The sequence below is a fragment of the Xyrauchen texanus genome, chromosome 25, assembly GCF_025860055.1.
Source record: "Xyrauchen texanus isolate HMW12.3.18 chromosome 25, RBS_HiC_50CHRs, whole genome shotgun sequence".
NCBI lineage: Eukaryota > Metazoa > Chordata > Actinopteri > Cypriniformes > Catostomidae > Xyrauchen > Xyrauchen texanus.
In genome coordinates this window covers 26962111-26986077 of record NC_068300.1, presented here as the reverse complement: position 1 = coordinate 26986077, position 23967 = coordinate 26962111, and the positions used below count along the sequence as shown (strand labels likewise).

Genomic DNA, 23967 nt, shown 5'->3' with positions numbered 1-23967 from the left:
AACTGACACGTGGATCATCATCATCAACACTTCAGGAGCAGAGAAACACAGCTAATTCTTCTCAGCTGCAAACACCGCAAGTTCACTCGTTTATGACGAATGCACGAGCTCAATGAATGCTGCATTGGAGATATAAGGAAATGCTTCTGCGAGAAATAGGGATCAAAACACATTTTTGGGATTACTCTGCCTTTTTGCCTGTCACGGACGCACTGACTGACCCGAGAGGATATTAGAGAAGATAGTCACAAACAAATATATTTGTCGTTGAATGGCAATTCTACAAAAACATGGCAAGAACTCCTGTCCAGATTTGGCCAGTGTTAAGGAGAACCCAGCGGAACATTTCGGACAAGCTGGATCACAGAAGAAGTGGACGGAGTCGAGTCAGTACTGGACAAGGTGAGACCACCTCGCCAAACTTTCCACAAAGAACATATATTAAATATAATAAAGTCTCGTTACTCTTGAAAACCACACTATTTCATGATTTAATATGTCACGCCACCAAACGATGAATTGTTACTGTTTTTACGTTAGTTTCAATCGAAAAACTTTCCCAATGTTCGGTTACATTTTTCTAAAAGTTCAGTTGTGTTATTCAAATGAGGGATGTTACGTCACGATAGTCAATTTGGGCATACATTAAAATGCAAAGGTTAAGTTATATTCGTGTTTTTAAGTTGTCTCACAACATCATTTGTCTTTCAGGTGCTGTTCAGTGTAGAGGTCCTGTGATTTAGGGGTCGTTCACTCCGAACACGTTTAGCGCTTCCCAACGAATAGAACGCAACGCACAAAACGTATTTTAACAGTTATTTTTAAAGGAATATTCAATAGAAGTTTAGCTCAATCGACGGCATTTGTGGCTTAATGTTGATTCCACAAAAATATTTCTATTCGTCCCTTTTCTTTATAAAATCTAAAATCAAGGTTACAGAGGCACTTACAATGGAAGTGAATAGGGCCAATTTCTGGAGGTATTAAAAGTCAGAAATGTGAAGTTTATAATTTTGTAAAACCACTTAGGCCTACATTAATTATTTTGCTAAAAGTTGTGTACGATTTGAGCTGTAAAGATGTTTAAACAGTTGTGAATTACAGGGTTGCCATTACCTTATCATGGCAACAAAGTTGGAAAATTGGATATAATTCACACAAGTGATTTTATCACAGTAAAATCATGTTAACACGTTGTTTTCGTCTTATGGCTGTATTTTTGAAACCGTAAGTCGTTAAACATTTACAGATTGGCCCCATTCACTTCCATTGTAAGTGACTCACTGTAACCCAGACCTTTACTATTTTTTTTTTTTTAAAGAAAAGTAGGGACGAGTTTAAATACATTTTGGTGGTCATCAACATAATGCCAAAATGCTGTTGTTTGAGCTTAATTTGAATTGAACCTGGAATTTCAGTTTAAGTTGACACTGCGTCTAAAAACACAGTGCTCCTGTACGAGACATGGCACAGTATTAAAAAATATCCTGTTTTCTGTGTGAATGGCCCCTAAGTCACAGGACCTCTGCTTTAAGCCAGAGGATTAAAATATAAACTTTGTTAAACTTTGTATTCAAGTCACCAGCTTGGACGTCTCTGCTTTTTAGAAATGTTGATGAACTAAGTGCATTAGATTTAGTCGATGTATCTGAAGCAAATTCACTTAGATTGGTATCTGCTAATTAGAAATAGAATGTTCTTTTGTGTGCTTTTGCACCTAATGACTTCTCACATGAGTCTTGTTTAGTATAATGATTGGAAACCCTAAAACTTGGATATTCTGGCCTATTTTCTGTTTTTAGGCCAGTAGCGAGGATTTGGACCGTGGTGCTTTTGCTGGGGACATGCCTGCTGTACTGCGCCCGTGTGGCGATGCCTATCTGTGCTGTGACCATGGCAGAGAAGTTCAGCTGGTCGAAGAGAGAGACAGGCTTGGTGTTGGGAAGCTTCTTCTGGGGCTACTGCTTCACTCAGGTCCTTGGAGGCTACGTCAGTGACAGGTTTGAGCCCATTCCATTAGTCATATTGGAAAAACTAATAATAAAGCCAACAATTTCTTTTTTTTCCTGTACTTTTTGAAGGATTTGTTTCTTTTTCCTTTTCAAGTTTTTTAAAAATTTTTATATATATATATAAGCTTTCCTGAGGTCTATCATAGGACTTTTAAGGGCCCTTTAACCATTTTAATGTGTTTTTTGATTGAAGCGAAATTGTTCTTATTAAAGTGGACCAACAGTCTGTTGGTCACAGAAATCAGCATTTGATGAATAATTGATGTGCGTCTTATAAATATTTTCATCATTAACATTAATACCACAACATTTTCAATGAATTACTCATCAGATAAGAATGCATAAAGGTTTAAAGAACAGCATCCAAACTTAGCAAATTATGAAGTCTTACAGGAAGGTACTAGTGCCGCCTTCTGTATTTGGACACTGCTGACGTGTTGGCACCAATGGGCCAAGGGTGTGACCATTTCAAGTTTTTGTTTTTCATTACATATTTGTAGAACAGGATGTGGTTGATTTCATTCAAAGAGTATTGAGGATGGCCAGGCATGCTGTCTCTGTAATTGCACCAATAAAATGGTTAAACAGTCTAGCAAGTGTTTCATGGTTTCCTTTGGTGCACCAGTAGGAATCAGTTTATTTGATATGGTTGTTTAGTTGTGATTTTAGTAATGTCCTATTCAAACTATTAAAGAATGTTCTGCTGGAGTTGCGTAATATTTAGCAAATTGTAACTGGAAGCGAAAATACAGTAATTTCACAGAATGTACCAAGTCTAGTGGCCACCAGAGAGCCAAAACTGGTTTAGAAATAGGATTTGACTTGATTAAGTTGGTGATGCAAATTAAATTAGCTGTCAATACCTTGTTTGAACTTGTCCTGTGCTGCAGATCTAGGACTTAAACAGCACTTCAACGTTTTAAGAACATCTGGTGTGTGTCTGAGACATGGAATTTCTTGGTTTCCCATGTTAGACGATACTCAAATATATTAAGATAAAGAGCTAGTTTATGACTCATTTGTGTGGACAATGTGTACATCATATTCATAAATACTTTTTATATCAATTAGCCTATTAAGCCTGTTGATTTGTTTTTGTTTATTTGTGTGGTGTTCAGGGTGGGAGGAGAGAAAGTGATGCTGTTGTCAGCAGCAGCTTGGGGTGCAATGGCAGCTTTCACGCCAATCTTGGCCCATTTCTGCTCCCAGCCCATCATCTCCATGACAATCTCCCGCTTCCTAATGGGCCTGCTGCAGGGTGAGTGATGAAGATTTCAGCTATGACAACTTTCATGATCGTGAATTTTGCGAGATGGATTTCGGTGGTGAAGAATTTTCCTGGTGTGGGTGTCACTTGAAGTTAAAGTTTGGTGAACTTTGATGGATTAATTTGCCACTCTGATCAATAGGAAGTTGAATGTTTTGGCAGTGACCTATGTATGGGCAGTGCTTCATACTCCGCTATACTGAATATTTATAAAGGACAAGGACATCATTTTAGCAGCGAGTTTCTTTTTAACTTAACTCTCTCGAAGTATTAAGTGCAGCATTAAAAAGGGGCTGCTTGGCAGTTTGTTTTATGCTGGTTTCACACATGCACAACATCTGCCCACGCCTCCTTTGCCTGCGGAATTTGGCTGTGTAAGTGTGACCATCCTAAATGTTTTCCACACAAATCAAAGCAACTAAGCATAGCTATCATTTTGTGAATTGAATGTACAAAAAGACAACAATATTAGCCTAAAAAGAATTATAAGTAATTCAATTATGTCCTGATGTCATTTTGATGTCATCAGTCACTTATCCTCCTCATTCATCCAGCCACTTTCTCTTCATGTTGAACTAGATTACGAAATTAAACAAACAACATACATTCTCTCCTTCAGTCGGTCAACAGATCCTGATCCATATCATTGGTCAAACCAATGATATGCTCCTTCACAGCCCGCACTCAAATGATATTGGCTCACGCATTATTTGAACTTTACAGGTGTAAAAAGCCACCAAAGCAGTCACGTGCTTCAAACAAGGGCAGTATTCCAGTTAAAAAATGTTTGCCCTTCCTTCAGTAACTTTGTCTCATAGACTCCAATGCACTGAGAGTTTAAATTGAAAGGCCTAAGCCCTCGATTACTTCACCTGTGAGCCAACCATCACTCATGCAATAAGGCCGATGTCATTTTGTGGATTTATTTGGTGGTGTTTCTTTTTTATGGCACCTGAGAACATCTTTTGAGAATTAGGTAAAGTTTAGTTGTATAAGTCTTGTCGTAAGGCCACAAATGGCTTATGAATAACCCGATTGATACGGGTAGATTTTTGCCCATTACATCAATTTCGTGTGTCTTACCCTGTGTTCTTAGCATCTCATCATATGCGGACTTGTTGAGTACATGCCTCCACGGTTTGACGTCAAAAGTAGAGAGTAAAGCTTCAGAATAAAGGTCATGCAAACATGGATTTCTTTCCTTGTCAGAGTTTTTAAAATAAGCTGATTTTAGAGAGTAATCAGCATATTGATGTTAATGTAAACGGGCTCAATGATGAATGCTTTACCTGAATATTGCAGTGTAATTATTCAACTGCAATTTAATCTACACCTAATCTGCCAAACAAACAAAAATGGTAACATTACAATGAACACATAGGCTATGTCTATGTAACAAACAGTAAGCTTAAGGTAGCTACAAGTTTTATGTGGCTAAATCTCAATAACTCTTCTAAATGGTTTAAACTTACAGCTGTAAACGGCTTTCTCTTCCATCACTAGAGTTGTGTGGGTGAGGGTATGTGAAGCACTATCTGCTGTGATGTCACAATCGAGTTGCATTTTGGGAGATTGAGTTGCCTGAAGCTTTCATATGTGTAGGCGTACTCCCTCTGTCAATACCAAGAGGTTAAAGGAATGTCAGTAGAAACTTTGCCAGTGCTTCAGGAAGTTAGCGAGTGTATGCTTGAAGTGAAATGGAACGCAGCCCAGGAAAAAAATATGAGTCATTTAGGTGAACAAGAACGATTCTTTGAAAAAGACAGATTTGTTCACAAACGAAGCATCAATACTGTGCGCATTGACTGGGGCAAGTTATCAGTTCTTTAGTGCCAATACTGACAAAATGTCTTAAAAGGTGTCAGTTTTGTTACTATAAAAAGCTGGTTCCTGTTAAAAATAAATTGCATTGTGTTTTCCAGGCTTCTGTTCCCAGTCAGTATAAACTGCTTTACATCTGATGAGCAATTTATCACACATGAGTGATCACACCATCTGGGGTGGACTCTTCTCAAATTTAATGAGCCTGTTTGTCATTTATTGCTTGTTTTGTTGATGTTAACTTGTTCAGGTGTTCACTATCCATCTTTGGCCAGTCTGTGCTCTCAGAAGGTTGTGGAGAGTGAGAGGGGCTTCCTCATGAGCACAGTGGGAAGTGGCTCATACCTGGGGTTAGTAGCTGATCTATTCACAAGTTTAAGTTTTTATACATATTGTAAATGTAACCGATGTCTCTTATAATGAATCTGTGTTAATGTGTTTAGGACTTTGGTGATAGGAGGTATAGGTTCTCTCATGCTGGATTTGTATGGCTGGGAGAGTGTGTTCTACATCTCAGGGCTTCTGTCTATGCTGTGGGCATACTTCATGTGGAAGTATCTGCTGAAAGGAGAGGGTATGTAACATAAGCAAATCCATACACCCATACCATCATCTATCTAGACTTGATTAAAGGGATAACTCACTCGAAAATGAAAATTATTTCATAATTTTCTCGCCCTCATGCCATCCCAGATGTGTATGACTTTCTTCTGCTGAACACAAAGATTTTGAAGAATATTTCAGCTCTGTAGATCCATACAATACAAGTGAATGGTTACCAAAACTTTGAAGGTCCAAAAAACACAAAGGCAGCATAAAAGTAATCAATAAGACTCCAGTAGTTAAGTCCATGTCTTCAGAAGTGATATAATTAGGGTTGCAGTAGTATACCGGTTTCACGGTATACCACGGTTTGAAAATTGTCCGTTATCATACCATGTACATTTGCTTATCTACGTATTTAAAAATAAATAAACGCAACCGGATGGAGAATCTCACCTGCGTGTGCGCATCTCTTTTCCTCATCGACTGCCTGTCAGACTTGTCAACTTTCACCCCTCACACACGTGTGCAGCGGAGAAAATGTCCGAGAGAGGCGAGGGGGGTCTGACATAAGTGTGTGTGAGTTAAAACATGTTCCTCAACTAGTGGCTCACAGGTCCATTTGGACTGGGTTGCAGATAGCAGGGCAAGAACAATGTCATGGTTCTCCCATTGAAGATACTTTGGCGGCCACCCAAGTGATAGCCTATTTAGGACTGCCGAGACAGATTTAGTGATAATCTCGCAATCAGCTAAAGGCTTCTCATCTGCACTTTCGCACAAGTGTAACTGAACCAGCTTGTGATCATGATCTGCTCTGGTCTCAGGCGTGCGTGCCTGTGTGCAACAACCTGGCTTCCCTCGAGTGCAGACCTCAAAACTGATGTGACCAGTTTAAACTAGAAAAGTCTCACTAGAATTCAAAGTGTTAAGGAGGAAGTCAAGTCAAAGCCATCAAACAGTAGCAGCCCTGACATGCCAAACAGCACAGAGGAAAAGAGCAAAACTATGCTATGCGCTCATTTATCTTTCATTGTACGTCACCTTTACAAAATTGTTTCATGATTTTTCATGAGTAAAAGTATATTTTGACACAATTTTATAGTTTCTTATTAAATAATCTAAAGGTAGAATCTATTAGACCTCATTTTATATCAACAGTGGCAGTTTTAGTTAAAGTTTCAATATGTGTTCAGCTAGTATTTATTTTTTCATAAATACTATAATTTGTTATTATTACTATTATATAAGACAAGCTACACTGACCTAACCATGGTAATGAGGATCCTTTCCTTCTGTGTAATATGTTCTGTTTGAAATTAGGAAACAAACTGCATAATAATGGGGTCATATAATTAAATATGCTCTTCAATTTTTAAAAGGGGGGGAAAGAAAACTTCCTGTAGATTTGGTTGACATCATCAACAAAAATAATGACACTTGATGCATGTCATTTTACTTGAAAACATGAACAAAACTATGCAACATAAAAGGAAATGCAGCCCAGGATACATTAAAAACATGTTACTTTTTACTCTGGTGGGTCGCCACTTGATTTCCAGTGTAAAATCTGTCCTGAAGCAAAACCAGTTGAGAAGCACTTGAGTTAAAGTTACAGACAGGAGCAGTCTAGCCTCGTCGCGCACCTACAGTATATGTTAACTGTTAATAATCATTGGACATTACTTTAAAAGCTCACACAGCTGATGTTATTTTTCATTTAGTAGTTAATTTAACATGCTATGCTAACATGTAAACTAACGTGCTTTGGTTGTATAATATGTTATATTATATGCTGTTTATAATTTGTTTTATTCTAATTCTGTTAGCTTTCTGATTTATTCTATTTTAATTTCAAAAGGTAGATTGTTTTTTTTTTTTTTTACACATACTTAAAAAAAAATACAAATCTTTTCAATTATAATAGTGTTTGTTCATCTCAAAAAAAATAATACCTTCTGTTTTCACTCCTTTAAGGATCATTGTAACTGATAATAATAATAATTGTGATATTTTATGAGATGTTATCATACCGTGAAAATCTCATACTGTTGCAACCCTTGATAATGGTATAATGGATGATGGGTATGGGTAAGAAACAAATCAATATTGAAGTCATTTTTCACTATAAATCTCCACTTTCACATTCTTTATTTTTTGGCGATTTACAGTCTTCGTGCATATCGCCACCTACTGGGCAGGGAGGAGAATTTATAATGCACAATGACATATTGAGCACAATAAGACTTGGAATGTGTATTTAGAAAGTAAATGGGGTCATTTTTGATTTCATGTTGACCAACCATTAGTGTGTAAACCATGTGTGGTCATTTGAATCTTAAGAGTAATTTTTATAAGAATTTGTGGCTTCATGCTGAACATTCAAATCAAAATCAAATCTCTTTATTGTCACTCAACCATATACACAAGTGCAACAGTGGGTGAAAATTTTGGGTGCAGTTCCAAGCAAAATAGCAGTTTGACAATAAACATCTGATTTATACAACACAGTTTACACATCTTGTTACACAATATACACCTAATAATATACAGTATACACAAAATAAGAAGACTGTATACAATAAAAATACTCTGTTCCTCCTCCCCCATTGTAATCAGTGGAAATGAATATGAAGTGTTGTGTTGACATTCAGCTGTCAGTTGCCAGTGTGTTATTAAGAGAACTATAAAATGTGAGTCCAATCTGAGGTTAATAAAGTGTGGTGCTGCTGATGTATATTGATCTTGAGTGATCAAGAGTTCAAAAGTCTGATTACTTGGGGATGAAGCTGTCATGAAGTCACCTGGTGCAGGTCCTGATGGTGTGATACCACCTGACAATTGTTTGTTTAAAGGCTGACTGTACTTGTGTTTTCCAGATCCCATCATCACGCTGGAGTCTCTGGGGAGTGCTGGGACCCAGTCCAAACTGTCCAAGAGAAACTGGCTGCGTCTCTTCAGACAGCCAGCTGTGTGGTGAGATTAGCAACTTCTGTGTGTGTGTGTGTGTGTGTGTGTGTGTGTGTGTGTGTGTGTGTGTGTGTGTGTGTGTGTGTGTGTGTGTGTGTTTTGGATGCCGAACAAAGGGTCCTTACTGAGCTCTCAAAGGCCTGATTCACATCCGCTCCATGTCTGTCTATTCTATATAGAGCACTCTGTAACACAGTACTACATCCTGTCTGCCAAACGTGCCTGAGGTTTTCTGACTGCATACAGCTGAGTAGTTGACCGATAGCATGAAGATTAACTTTTTCCAACAAGATTTAAATGAAAAGTGTAATGTTTCTGGAAACGTGGATCTTTTTAGATGCTGTGACTGGTTACTATTTTTATTTTTATTTTTTTATTCTGGGTTCAATACAAGTTAACAGAATAGTTCATTTAAAAATAACAATTCTCTCATTATTTACTCACTCTTATGTGTTTTTGTCCATACAATGCTCCAAAAAGGACATAAAAATAGCATACATTTAATCCATATGATTTAAGTGGTTTAATCCATGTCTTCTGAAGCAATAAAACCAGATAACTGGTTTTAATAATGTTCATTATTAAATGAAGCATAATGTTATATATAATGTTATAAACTTACACTCAATATTTACAATTTTCTCCCAAGATTTACACTGCTTAATAAGGCAAACGTGTCATCAGTCTGTGAAAAAGGTCTATAGTAACGGTTATTAACAAGTTTGTAAATCTATAAGACTTGCTCATTTGGAGACATAATTGCTGCTCATATTGTTTTATTTTTAAATTAATTCCATTCATTTTTATGTAAATATTAAAGAATTGTTTTCTTTACTCAGAGGCTGACTGGTTATGTTGCTTTCATTAATTCTAATCGTGTTCATAATAGGGCTGCCAATCAATAAAAAATTGTAATCAAATTAATTACATGATGTGCTGATAACTGAATGAAATGCCACAAAATAAAGATGATTTAGTATGTAACAATTAAAAAATTATAAATATTTTAGATATATTATGCAAATTAATTAAATGCATTACATCACATACATTTTGTGCAGCAGACAAGTAAAGCGTTTAGAAAATACAAAAAGTGTCTTTATGCTGCCTTCATGTACTATCGGAATTATCCTATTCTCACTTCTGAAGTGGCAAGTACGAGTACGTCATGTTCACGTGATTTGATGTCAGAAAGAACAGGAAACATGGACAACGGCAGGTTCATTCATACGTATTTTTCAGAAACTTTTATTTTGACAGCATAATGCATATCATTCTGTTAGCTTGCTGATGATAATAGAATTTGTCAAATACAAGATATTTTCATGGTGTAAAAATGTACAATATGCATTGAATGGTTGCTGATGTACATAAATGAATATGACCAAAACGGCAAGCGCTAACAATTAGCTGTATTTAGAAAAATGAAAAACCTGTCATTCACTACAGAAACTGTACTCTCCTCTGCAATGTTGAACGTTTAGAACTACTCCCATCTCGCAAATTCTGGTATCAAAATGATCTATCATGAATTAGACTTCTGAGTTTGTTTTCAAATTGAGGTCATTGGCCTAATGTACTTGTGCGTCAGACGTCACTTTGGGTGTGTCGCGTCTCACTACTTTTCAGCATCTCTAGTCAGAAGACTAGAGTCGCATCGCGAGATCCCTGAAATTATTTTATATTCTGGTCGCAAGAACGTGTCATCTGTCATCTTGGCTGTGCCAAGTATATCTGTCTGCGTCCCACAAGACTTCATGGAACACCCACTTCTTGACACTCCCGCTACACGTAACCTCTATTGGCTACAAGAACTTTGAAAATCCTGTGCAATCGCTATATGATCAATTTTCTTTTAACTCTTTAAATATGAAGAATAACTTCTAAATTATAGGTCACATATTATATTATTGAACGGAAGTTATAAATGGTAAACTAAACTTTTATTGAAGTGCTCTATACTCTATTCCTGAAGGTGTTTGTTCAATTTCTGCTTGTTCAATAATAAAAAAGATATAAATGGTAAAATAAACATTTATCTGTTCTGTTATCTTACAAGCTAAATGGTTGGCCTATTAACTTAGCATACCACTAGCTGCTCCTCCTTCACTTTCATAAAATTTCCCCTCACTGTCGCCACCTAGTGTTACGGCAGTATGATTGAATTCAAAAGAACTTTAAACCTAACCATAATCAAAGATTTAAAAAATATACGACAAATGAAGAGTTATGGATAGTTGAAGGCGTATGGTTGCTGCGGGACACCAAATAAATATCACAAAACAAATTATGAATGTGGTATCCAATTGTTCCAAGACTTCAGGATTTTGCTGGTTATTTGGAGGGGTTGTAATTTGTAGTGGGAGTGCCTTGTTGTGGGCATGTCTTGCAGGACGCAGACTAGGGTTGCCATGGTGTACGGTGTTACCAGTTTTACTTGATACAAGGGGCAAAACCGGTGTGAAATTTTATACCGGTGGAAACATGAACGGATCTTCCAATATCAATATGGTATAAAACTGATTCGGAATGACACAAGCAGTGCTGTGAGACACAGACACGTGCTTGAAGAAACACACTTTAATATATTTTTAAGAACAAAGTCATGCACATGTCTGATGTGCTGTTTGTTTGGAGGCATGCAGTCTCATGGAACACGTATGTAAAGGGTTCTCACTCTTTCTATGTTTCCGTTTTCTGAATTTTATATATATATATACTCACCTAAAGGATTATTAGGAACACCATACTAATACTGTGTTTGACCCTCTTTCGCCTTCGGAACTGCCTTAATTCTACGTGGCATTAATTCAACAAGGTGCTGAAAGCATTCTTTAGAAATGTTGGCCCATATTGATAGGATAGCATCTTGCAGTTGATGGAGATTTGTGGGATGCACATCCAGGGCACGAAGCTCCCGTTCCACCACATCCCAAAGATGCTGTATTGGGTTGAGATCTGGTGACTGTGGTGGCCATTTTAGTACAGTGAACCCATCAGAGGATGGGTACATGGTGGCCATAAAGGGATGGACATGGTCAGAAACAATGCTCAGGTAGGCCGTGGCATTTAAGCGATGCCCAATTGGCACTAAGGGGCCTAAAGTGTGCCAAGAAAAACATCCCCCACACCATTGCACTACCACCACCAGCCTGCACAGTGGTAACAAGGCATGATGGATCCATGTTCTCATTCTGTTTACGCCAAATTCTGACTCTACCATCTGAATGTCTCAACAGAAATCGAGACTCATCAGACCAGGCAACATTTTTCCAGTCTTCAACTGTCCAATTTTGGTGAGCTCTTGCAAATTGTAGCCTCTTTTTCCTATTTGTAGTGGAGATGAGTGGTACCCGGTGGGGTCTTCTGCTGTTGTAGCCCATCCGCCTCAAGGTTGTGCGTGTTGTGGCTTCACAAATGCTTTGCTGCATACCTCGGTTGTAATGAGTGGTTATTTCAGGCAAAGTTGCTCTTCTATCAGCTTGAATCAGTCGGCCCATTCTCCTCTGACCTCTAGCATCAACAAGGCATTTTCGCCCACAGGACTGCCGCATACTGGATGTTTTTTCCCTTTTCACACCATTCTTTGTAAACCCTAGAAATGGTTGTGCGTGAAAATCCCAGTAACTGAGCAGATTGTGAAATACTCAGACTGGCCCGTCTGGCACCAACAACCATGCCACGCTCAAAATTGCTTAAATCACATTTCTTTCCCAATCTGTCATTCAGTTTGGAGTTCAGGAGATTGTCTTGACCAGGACCACACCCCTAAATGCATTGAAGCAACTGCCATGTGATTGGTTGGTTAGATAATTGCATTAATGAGAAATTGAACAGGTGTTCCTAATAATCCTTTAGGTAGGTGTGTGTGTGTGTGTGTGTGTGTGTGTGTGTGTGTGTGTGTGTGTATGTGTGTGTGTGTATATATATATATATATATATATATATATATATATATATATATATATATATATATATATATATATATATATATATATATATATATATATATATATTAGGGATGTCAATTTAATGCGTTAATTCAGTGCGATTAATTTGACAAAAAATAACGTGTTAAAAAAACTTACGCAATTAATCGCACCATGTAGTACCACCTGTTTACTCCAGAGGGCAGTAAGTGAAATTTCAGCTGTATGAGCAACGCGCAGTTTATACAGTGAAGAAAACAACCACAACACAGCCGTTCTTGCGTTCAAAACACTTGAAGGAGCGCAAATGCGAAACTAAGGGATCTCAAGATGTGTTTAAAGATTGAGTATTTAACTTGACACAGTGAACTAAACATTTTATGTTTATGATGCAACGCACCCGAGACGCTACACAAGCATATCTGATGAAGGTGCAGATTTATTTTAATTGCTTTTTCGTTTTAAGTGCAATTTGAATTTAGAAAAGTCTTTTTGGTTTGAGTTTTTCATTTTTATTTTAAATAGTGATTTTGCATTGAAAATTAAAATAATTAAAAGCAAGAATATTCACTGATCCCTCAGCCGGGAGTTGACTAATTGGATTTCAATAAATAATATTGTGAACAAATTGTGAAAAATATTATGACCGGTAGAAAATGCACAGCTAAAGTAGGTTCGTTTCCAAAGAGAAGTTGCCCTTCACAACTTCAAAACTGTTGTTGAACAACACAATTTTAACATTCTTGTCTTTTTTTTTCTGTTTTTCAGCGCTGTCATTATTACACACTTGTGCACTGCTAGCACATTCTTCACACTGCTGTCATGGCTGCCAACGTTTTTCAAGGACACCTTCCCTGATGCAAAGGTATACTGAACTGCTCTTTCAGAGAGCATGTGAAAACATGTCACAATGAATTGAGATTTTCCATCCTATGTGACAAAGTATTTCTACTCAGTATTTTTGTTTTGTTTTCCAGTAAAATATCTAAACGCCCTTAAAACAAGATACATTGGGTCAAAAAGCAAACTGACTTAAAAAGCTAAAGCTAAGTAAAGCTAAAGTATGTAACTTTTTCAGCCTTAAAATATTTTCTTCTATCCCAGCTTATTATGCAGAAATGACTATTAGTAAGCCATTCAATGGGTTCATTTTCTTAACCCTTGTGCATCCTTGTGGACATTTTTGGCTTTTTCAGTTTTGTTTTTTTGATAACTTTGTGTTAATGCTAACTGCATAAAATTTTCCACAGGTGTGAATTTTTATCGGAATTTTAATATTTCACCCTATTTTCTTTAAAAAAAATATTTTTTGCACTAGTTACACAAAATACTCCCTCTTAGCGTCGTTTTGGACAAAAATGGCACATTGAAACCCATTAAAATTGCGATTTTTAATCCCAGTGCCATTTAACTATAAAATTATGCAATCTTGTTTAACATGCTTTCATTATGTTGGCAAGGCTTCAAAATTTACATTTTAAATATTTTTTACCAGATCGTGCCATTTTTTCAGGTTTGGCATATCATCGCTTTTGTTGTTGTTTTCTGCTGTTTTTGGCTTATGCATATTATAGAGCCAATTAGATTCATTATGAATATACAATTGTGTGTTGGTATGGATTTCAGAGTGTAGTTTGTATGTGTCTGAGGCTCTAATAATAAAAATAAAAAAAATTCTGTTTAGCATTTATTAAATTGAAAATAATTATAATTATTATATTTTTTATAAAAACAACAGTGGCATTATGTAAACAAACCGGCGTTTAAAGTGTTAAAATTCTGAAAATAAATGAATGTTTGGTAATTATGATTAGAACTGATGCTGGTTAAAATATAAGTCAGTGAAAGTAGAAAAAAATATTATTCTATAATATTTTTATGACACTTTTTTTTGACATGGCCATTTTTGTCCATTATGGACCTGAGTGGTAGCTTTTTTTTTAAATCTGAAACTGCATAAAAAAAATATGAAAGCATCAAAATGAATGTTGTTGTTAATCATTGACATATCCGAGGCTCTAATAATCAAAGAAAAAAAATTCTGCTTAGCATCTATTAAATTGAAAATAATTACTATTTTTCATTTTTTCCTAAAAAAACAACAGTGGCGTTATGTAAACAAACCAGCGTTTAAAGGGTTAAAATTCTAAAAATGAATGAATGTTTGGTCATTATGATTAGAGCTGATCAGCTGGTTAAAAAAATTGTCAGTGAAAGTGGGAAAAAAATATAAGTCTATAATATTTTTATGACAGTTTTTGGACATGGCCATTTTTGTCCATAATGAACCTATGTGTAACTTTTTTTAATTGATGCACAAGGGTTAAAGGGGTCATGAAGTGCTTTTTTAAAAAAAAAATTTGTATCTTCCCTGAGATCCAATGAAAATGTTATAAAACATTTGCACCAAAACGGTCATAATTTAATAATAAATTATAATTTTCCACCCTGTTTTTGGCACTCGGTCTGAAACGCTCAGTTTTGGTCTAAGCAACTTAGACTAAATTGGCTGATTGGCTAACATCATGCAGCCCCTCAAATTCAGCGAACTCAGTCAGAAGAGAATGAACCTCAACATTTTAAAACAAAATTGCTGGGTTTACACGTAACACACATCCAACAGAGTTGGATGGTTGGAAAGGAGGAAGCTGGGACCGGGTTGAACAATACATTTAGACATTTATTGCTGCACACTTCTGTGACAATAAAACACTGCTTCACACTGACACACATACACTCTGTGTGCATCTCTCACTCTCTCTCTCTGGCGTCCCCGGCTCCTCCGTGCCAGGCTTGCATCCTAATGGCCCGGCCACCCTCCCCGTCACAAATACATTGGATCCGAATGCATTAAACTGTTCATCTCAAGCATAACTGTTAACACTCAGCACCATAAACTATCAAACAGTCATGACATTTAAAAAAATTCATGAATTAAATGGTTTACTTGCGTAAACACTAAGTGTTTACATACACCAACAATTAAAAATAGCGCATATGGGCAAATGAATGAATCCATAACAGAGGCAGCAGCTGAATGATTTAATTGCTTCTCCCTTTCAGAGTTGTAACTTGATACTGCATCTTTTAAAAGTGGTGAGATACATGGCAGCGGTAAAAGGGTCTGATTATTTCATGTTTATATACAAAATAATTAAAAAATAGTCCAGATGGGTCCCCTTTGGTGTTATGTTAGGAATGGTTAGCCACACAAGGCCTGCCATCTTGACTTGAACTGCACGCCAGTGTGTGGGGCCAGGGGTTAGATGATGCATGTTGTGGGATGTGTAAATACAAATGAGCAATGTTTTGTGGCATCACAGACAGACAGATTTCAAAACGAGACATTTCAGCAGGGTTGCTATAAATTCTCTTTTTAGACTGGGGAGGAAGTTAAGAGTTCTGAAATTTACAGTTTTTATGCTAAGACCCAGCCCATCAATGTAACTCAATCAATGGTGTGAGTTGGGGGTGGGACCATCTCTTTGTTTGACCAATGACAGATGGGGCTGTATTCAGAAAGCTATTTTGAGAGTATTGTTTATTTTTGCAATTCCATTTGGTGGAGCTAGTGTCAGAAATATTACATAGATTTCTCTGTAAACAAGACTTAAATCTTATTAAAATTAAGGTTCATGCTTAAAATTGTTTTGCATTGGTGTAGGAATAAACTTGTTTCCCCTTTGTATTCCATTTGAGTTTATTTCCTTATTCTTGTTTCAGGCAGAAACCTTAGTACATATTGTTAGATTTATCTGAAAACAATATTTATTTTATCATGTCATTTTTCTTTTCTGGTAATTGGATCTGGTTTAGATATTTTTACTGGGGGAGACATGTGAGGGAATTTATTTTTTTGCTGCAATTATTATTTAATTTGGAGAATCCTGTAAAGATGATGGTGTTTTAACATAATTCCAGCAGGGAGCTCTAAAAGAGGGCTTTTATATTTTAAGACTGGTATCACTTGGGTAGTGCAATGCATGGGCCACGTGACTCCCCTGTTGTTCATTGCCTATTCCTTTTGTGTGTCTTTCTGTGTGATTCTATGTGTACATGTGTGTTTCCCCAGGGTTGGGTGTTTAATGTGATCCCATGGTTTGTGGCCATCCCTTCTTCCCTGTTTAGTGGCTGTCTCTCTGACCATCTAATCAGTCAGGGTATGACACCAAACATACTACACAAATACATTCACTCTCTCAGAATAAAAGTCCATTGGCTTCTTTGCAGCCAATATAAATCCAGCTAAAAATTCCCTGATGCTTTCTGTAATGTCAGCACCTGTGGTTTTGTTATCATTGTTCTGTCATGACTTTGCTCTTTCCCACTAATGTTACGAGCCTGTTTGAGTTTTGTGATGTTGTAAACGTCAGGTCTACATGACTGTGTTTGTCTTATAAACCATACAATGAGCTGGCAAGCTCACACTCTCTCCTTGTCTCTTGAAGGTTTTGATACTGCATCTGTGAGAAAACTCATGCAGGTAAGCCTGAAATACTTTGAGGTTAACTATACACCAATCAGCCACAATATTAAAACCACCTCCCTAATATTGTATAGGTCCCCCTTGTGCCGGCAAAACAGTCAATGGCAGAATAGCATTCTGAGATGCTAATCTTCTCACCACAATTGTGTACCGTAGACTTTGTCAGTTCGAACCAGTCTGGCCGTTCTCTGTTGACCTCTCTCTCAAGGTGTTTCCATCTGCTAAACTGCCGCTCACTGGATGTTTTTTGTTTTTGGCACCATTCTGAGTAAACTCTAGAGAATGTTGTGTGTGAAAATCCCAGAAGATCATCAGCTACAGAAATACTCAAACCAGCCCGGCACCAACAATCACGCCACGGTCCAAATCACTGAGATACATTTTTTTGCCATTCTGATGGTTGATGTGAACATTAACTGAAGCTCCTGACCTGTATCTGCATGATTTTATGCACCGCACTGCTGCCACACAATTGGATAATCGCATGGATGATTGTTAGTGCCAGATGTGCTGGTTTTAGTATTTCTGTAACTGATCTGGGATTTTCACACACAACTGTCTCTAGAATTTACTCAGAATTACACAAAAAACATCCAGTGAGCGGCAGTTCTGCAGACGGAAATGTCTTGTTAATGAGAGAGGTCAACAGAGAATTGCCAGATTGGTTTGAACTGACAATGTCTACAGTAACTCAGAAAACTGCTCTGTACAATTGTGGAGAGAAGAATATCTCAATGAGATTCTGGTTGGCTCTGTTTTGGTAGGAACACGGTTGAACCTACACTATATTAGGCAGGTGAATTTAATGTTGTGGCTGATCGGAGTATGCTAGTGACCTCCTAAAAGTTTACAATGAAACTTTAGAAGACACAAACGAATTTACCGGTAGTTGTCCCTCTTCTAATCATTGATTACATGTTATACTAAGGTGCATATTAAATATTTGTCCAATGAAATGCTCCTTAACCTCTCAAAGTCTCCCCTGCTTTTATTTTGTTTTTCAGTTCTTCTCTATGGGTGTGTCCAGTGTGTTTACTCTGTTTCTGTGTGGGACCACTACTTTCCCTGCAGCTGTGGCTTTCGTGTCCGCTATTATGGGCCTCACCACATTCAGCCACTGGTAAATTGTAATAAAACATACAGTTCAACCCTCCAAAGGATATTTGTCATATGTCACATTCAGATTCATCCTATCTCTATACATCATGCATGTACTGTATAACTCTATCTTTCTCTCTCTCTAGTGGGGTTTCGGTGAACGTTCAAGATCTTGCTCCATCATGTGCGGGGGCTCTGTTTGGTTTGTATCATTCTGTTTTCCTTGAGTGAAACTCTGATTGCATTCTGGAACCATAATGATTACTAGGCACACATATTGTAACACTTTACTCTTATCTAAGCATTAAATGCTGTATAAACACATAATACAGATTTGTACCTGTATTTAATGGCATATTTACTGAATGTTACCTGTGACCTGTGACATGTTGTAATCTAGTTTTTGTGTTTCAAGTGTTGTCAGTGGAGCTGAGCAAAAAATAAACCAGATTTTTTTTTATTTTAATTATTTGGTCGATTCAATATCGATTCTCGAAAGCCATGGATTGATCTTCTACTCTATGTGCAACCCTCCACTACAGTGAGCGGAAATCACTTTTAATTATTTTTTCCAAATTTTACGCAATGCGGCAACATTTTTATTTATTTGGCAACTGGCTGGTAAATGTTTACATTGTGTAGTATAGTGGTGAAGTACTCGGCAGCAAGATCCTTTCACTGCATGTTGAGAGTAAAAGTTCTTCTGTGTAATGTGTTTCTGTCCAAAGACAAGATCCACTCCATGCATCTGTCATTGAATAATGTCTCTTTTAATACTCTGTTCTCTACAGACAGTTGTTGATCAAAAACAACAAAAAATGAACATTTAATTCTAATCAAGCATAGCACAGATGAGATAAAGCAGTTTAAGTCTCATTAACACGCGCTTATTTAAAGATGCTGATTAATGAGATGCTGAATTTCCTTAAAGTTACAGGACTGGTACAGTAATGTAAATACCTGTAAATAGTACAAATTATGCAATGAAACAATAAAAATGTAACAAAATATAATATCTACAATATAATATCTTATTTATTGATTTAAATAAATTGATTTGTTCAATTTTAAAAAGCTAAAATTTGACCCAAATGTTGAAAACGAATAAAATATAATTAGTGAAATTAATATTTGTATAATGTTTCTTGTTAGAAGGTCCCCTGCATAATTAACAGCATTAGCTGAGAGAGAATGTTTTTCATATGTAAGAAAAAGGGACATTATAACAGAAATATACCCATATGAATCGATATTGAATCTGAATCGAATCGGGAAATCTATATCTATACTCAGCCTTTGTTGTCAGGATGTATAAAGTTATTTTTTTGTCTGTGTCTCATAGGGGTAATGAATACCTGTGGAGCATTTACAGGTAAGAAGGTTACAAAACATATTTTAAATGTTAAGTCAAAATCACAAATGTAAAACTGGATTTTCACTTTTTTTTTTTATTTGTGTGTGTGTGTGTGTGTGTGTGTGTGTGTGTGTGTGTGTGTGTGTGTGTGTGTGTGTGTGTGTGTGTGTGTGTGTGTGTGTGTGTGTGTGTGTGTGTGTGTGTGTGTGTGTGTGTGTGTGTGTGTGTGTGTGTGTGTGTGTGTGTGTGTGTGTGTGTGTGTGTGTGTGTGTGTGTGTGTGTGTGTCCCTGCTAGGAGTCATCATGGTGTATTTCTCGGGGTATCTGATCGAGGCCACTGGTTCCTGGGCTTCAGTTTTCGGCATCATCACTGTAGTCAACCTGCTTGGTTTAGGAACATTTTTAGCCTTCGCAGAAGCTCGCAGAGTGGACATCGATATAGCAAAGGGCCATTATCACAACATCCACATTTGAGACCAGAGAATACCGGAGCAGAGGAAAACCACGAGTCCTCGGACGAGCTCCATCGTATGGATATTGCATATTGTGTGCATCGGGGATGGAAAGGGGAGGTTAATACCTTAAGATTATCTGTTTGATCTTAGTTTTCCTTTGCTTGGTTGGTTATGCAGATGGGAATATATGAGAGAATTTAAACAACTAAATCAGATTATCTGTCTCTCTCGCTCTCGTGTGTGTGAGCATAGTATCTGAAGAGCCCAGGAGTTTCTCTAGGGGCCTAGGCAGTTTTGAAGAGTGTTATTGAATATTCTGTTAAGGTCCTTTCATTCTTTTCAGTCTCTACTTTAACTTGTAGCAGTAGTTCTTGTTAATTGCTTCATTATCATAGCACTGTGACCAAAGCAGTTAGCCCTGTGTCTGTCCTCAGTATCTGCATCTCCATTTATCATCTTACCGTCCACCTCCATCAATCAAATGAAGACCAAAGGCTAGCGATTTGAGATTATGGGTGTTGAAAGGGATTATTAATTTGACGTTTTATGACATTTATAACTACTGCATGACATTTGAAAATACCTCAGTCTTATACATTGTAAAATATGTAATCATTTCTGTTGGTGTCAGACATCTCTGTTGTGTTTTTTTTTTTTTTTTTTTCAATAGTGTAAAAAACTTTCAAAAAAGATAGTGTAATGTGTTTGTTACAGCAAAGGGGGAACAAGTGGAGGTTTGTGTGGGTTTTGAAGAAAGTTACTGTCGTTAGTGCTATTTTGTGCAGACAATCAATTGTTTACAATGTTGGACAGTTTATCTAGCTGTTGAGAGTAGTTTCTGATTTTTAAAGGATGTTTTTGTACATCTTTGTCTTTTGAAACAAACTGTTATTGTTTCCTTTTGTCTTTTATTGATTTGTCATTAGGGACCTTTTATCAGTGGGCCATTGGTGTGGACCAAGACGTTGCACAATGAAAGAGTAAAATGAATGTATTATGGTGAATTATGCTTTATTGTGTAGAAAAAAAGAGTTACATTTGAATGGGAGTGATTTGACCAAATAATACTCACTTGGACTGACGTCATAGGAGTTTAATATTTAGCCTACAAGTGTATTTTGTATCGTAATCAAAGACTAAAGCATATTTTGTAGCTGAAGACTATTGAAAGGGTCACAAAAGTGTTGATACGAGTTGTTTATGCAAAAGATCGCTGCTGTAAATCTCTGAATTCCTTTTACTCTTTTAAAGGAACTGAAGTAGTTTGAACTATAAAAGCCACTTAATGGCACAAGATAAATGTAAGTTGAATTATTTTTTTTTATTTAATTTGAAAATAATTTTGCTACCATGAATGGGGTAGGTCAACAGTCACAACTGATAACCTTGCAGTAAAAGTATAATCAATGTGTCGAGCTGCTGCCATTGTTTTAAGGTGTCAAATAGGTTATTACTGTTTTGTTATATGAAAGATGAGAAGAAAAACCCAATGCATAGAATTTCCTTCATCGGCCCTAGCTGTGCTTAAATGTTCTTTTCTCTTAATATGTATTGAAACATGTGAAAACATTTCTATTACTGCAGGCCTATTGCTAGGGAAGGTCAATTGATGGTTTTGCAAAAAAGCAGTTAAAGCTTGAAGAATTAATAATATATCAATGTTCTCTGCAAGGGACTCAAGGAAATTGTATCTTTTCCAGTACATAAATGCATAAGAAGTACGTGAATTAAATCTTTACTTAACATAGTTTAGATGTCACTGTGTGTAATATATAAATGTATACATGTAGACCATTTCAAAGTAGTTTAATATTTATTAATTTATATGATTTAGAGGTTGTGTTGGAAATGCGTCATGGTCATTACTTTCCTAATTTTTAGATATGTTGCCATTTTTCTGCTTTTCTTGTCATACGTGCTCTTTCCTTGGCTGATTATCATCTCCCATATATTATGTTCTGTTTAATGTAAACATTTAATGCTGTTTAATTTAACCTTTAATGTGTAACTTTTCATTTCATGTTCCTTATCAGACTGTTCTACATACTGTAACTGGATTATGAGGGTTTTGACCAGCATCACAGCTTTATAGTGTAGTAAAGAAGAATTGTTGAATATTTATTACACTTAAATCATAACTTCTCTTTAAGTATAACACTCATCTAGGAAATATAATAGAAAATCTGAATTAATGTCACAGCATGCCTTCCTGAACTTATGTTGTTTTACTGAATATTGTTCTCTTACTTTACAGACTAAATTTTCACTTGAAAAAAGAAATGTAAAACAATGTAATGGCAATGCAATATTCTCCTGTATTTATAAGCATATTTTTCTGAAATATAAAAATATATTTTATGAACTGAAAATATTGTGTAGTTATATTATTCTTCAAAAGAGTGAGCTAAGAGGTATTTTAGTCTCCTTACCACACCGGGGCAGCAAAGACCAGATAACTATTAGCTTTGGCGCTATTTCGCCTCTAGTGATGTTTACACTCACTTTACTGGTTGGCACGCACATTTAAATGCTTAAAATAAGTTTTTATGAGTGTAACTGAAAGTATGAGTTTGGTACACGTGTGCTTTTAACTGGAGTCTTACGGCTAACACATCCCCTCCGTCTGTGACATAATTACCTCGTTTACAGTCAAACTTACCCATCTGTGTTCAAACTTCCACACCAGTCCTGCTGTATAATGTATCTAGTTCAGTTCATATACGTATAATTGTCAAGACTCTTTTGTGTGACTTCTGTGCATGGCTGCAAGTGGTCTGGATTGGAAAGGCTAATATGCTAATGAATCTGGTGCTTCGCACTGTTTTAATTCCAGAACTATATGGATGGACATACAGGTCTTCCTCTGCTCTCTGTCACTGGTTATATGGGGCAGCACCATATGGCAGGTCGCTGCGTGCCATGCTGGTGAGTTGGCAATATCTATGAGTGCCAGGCATCTATCACCCCTCTCACGGGACACACTCAGGTTACCATAGAGACAGATGGCATAGTCCGTTACGGTGGCGGTAGGCATGGGGGTGAGATCAGGGGTAAAGTGGGCGACACTATGTCACACCCTAAGATGTGAGGTGCTCAATGCAGTTCCATGTAGGCCTACTGTGGAAATATGAAAAATGTGGAAATATGATGGGCTGCTAATAAAAAACACAAGCTGGAATGCTAGCAAAGAATAGTTCATTTAAAAAGGAAAATTATGTCATTGTTTACTAACCCTCATGTTGCTACATACCCATGTGTTGTTTATAACAGTTTATAGTGACCACGGGCAGAGACGGGCCACTTCTATTAAAATGATTGGAAGAAATTGAAACGCCCAATGGTCAATGGATGTAAATAGGAAATCCCACCTTACTGTCAATCAACTCGAGAATGCCTATGCACATTAGTTATGCAAGCCATGACATTTGTTTTAAAAATATATATTTTTTGTAATAGGAGGTAAAGAAGCGCAATTTATAATACCACTGTTGTCAGATTTTACTGCTGATTTGCAATATGTTCTTTGATCGCAATCTTGACCAACTGTTTTGGAGAATTCGGTCTTTCCCCTTTCAAGTAGATAGGAGCTGTACTGTCATGAGTACAGTAGTTGAGAGCGTTCCAAAGATGACCGACTGTGGACTGACTTGCAAGAACGACTTTGCCACGCACGGGCTGTCACACTTCAAAAAGTACAAAAAAAAAAAGCACTATCGAAGAAACATGACAGCTGTCCATCCGACATGTGTGATATGTTCTGAGTCTTCTGAAGCCATATAATAGCTTTGTGTGATGAAAAGGCTGAAATTTAAGTCATTATTTGCTTTTTTAATTAAATAAATCATGCAAATCATTATGCTGCCTTTTAAAACAAATAATGGTGAGGTCTGACATTATGACACTTGCTTATGCTACATGGAACAACATGAGAGTGAGTAAATTATTACAGAATTAAAATTTTTTTAGGTGAACTATCCCTTTTGCACATTTTTTTTTTTTTTTTTAAGAATATAAGTCTGTAGGTGGGCAAAC

At 36.7% G+C, this 23967-nt stretch overlaps 1 protein-coding gene across 1 annotated transcript; it reads left to right on the top strand.

Moving 5' to 3' along the window:
- LOC127619341 (solute carrier family 17 member 9-like) lies at positions 1–22279 on the top strand. Its single transcript, XM_052092224.1, has 13 exons — positions 1–402; positions 1803–2000; positions 3131–3270; positions 5351–5450; positions 5544–5674; positions 8523–8619; positions 13311–13407; positions 16615–16702; positions 16991–17025; positions 18033–18148; positions 18273–18328; positions 19469–19498; positions 19776–22279. Exons 1-13 carry the CDS (start codon positions 272–274, stop codon positions 19952–19954), a joined length of 1398 nt encoding a protein of 465 aa, XP_051948184.1. The 5' UTR covers positions 1–271; the 3' UTR covers positions 19955–22279.
- Positions 22280–23967: the final 1688 nt, after the last annotated feature.

Excerpts from the sequence above, each read along its gene's own strand:
- LOC127619341 (XM_052092224.1), top strand. The coding sequence starts at position 272 with ATGGCAATTCTACAAAAACATGGCAAGAACTCCTGTCCAGATTTGGCC. Across the intron at positions 2,001-3,130 it reads GGAGGCTACGTCAGTGACAG|GGTGGGAGGAGAGAAAGTGA; the intron begins GTTTGAGCCCAT and ends TGTGGTGTTCAG. Across the intron at positions 3,271-5,350 it reads CCTAATGGGCCTGCTGCAGG|GTGTTCACTATCCATCTTTG; the intron begins GTGAGTGATGAA and ends TAACTTGTTCAG.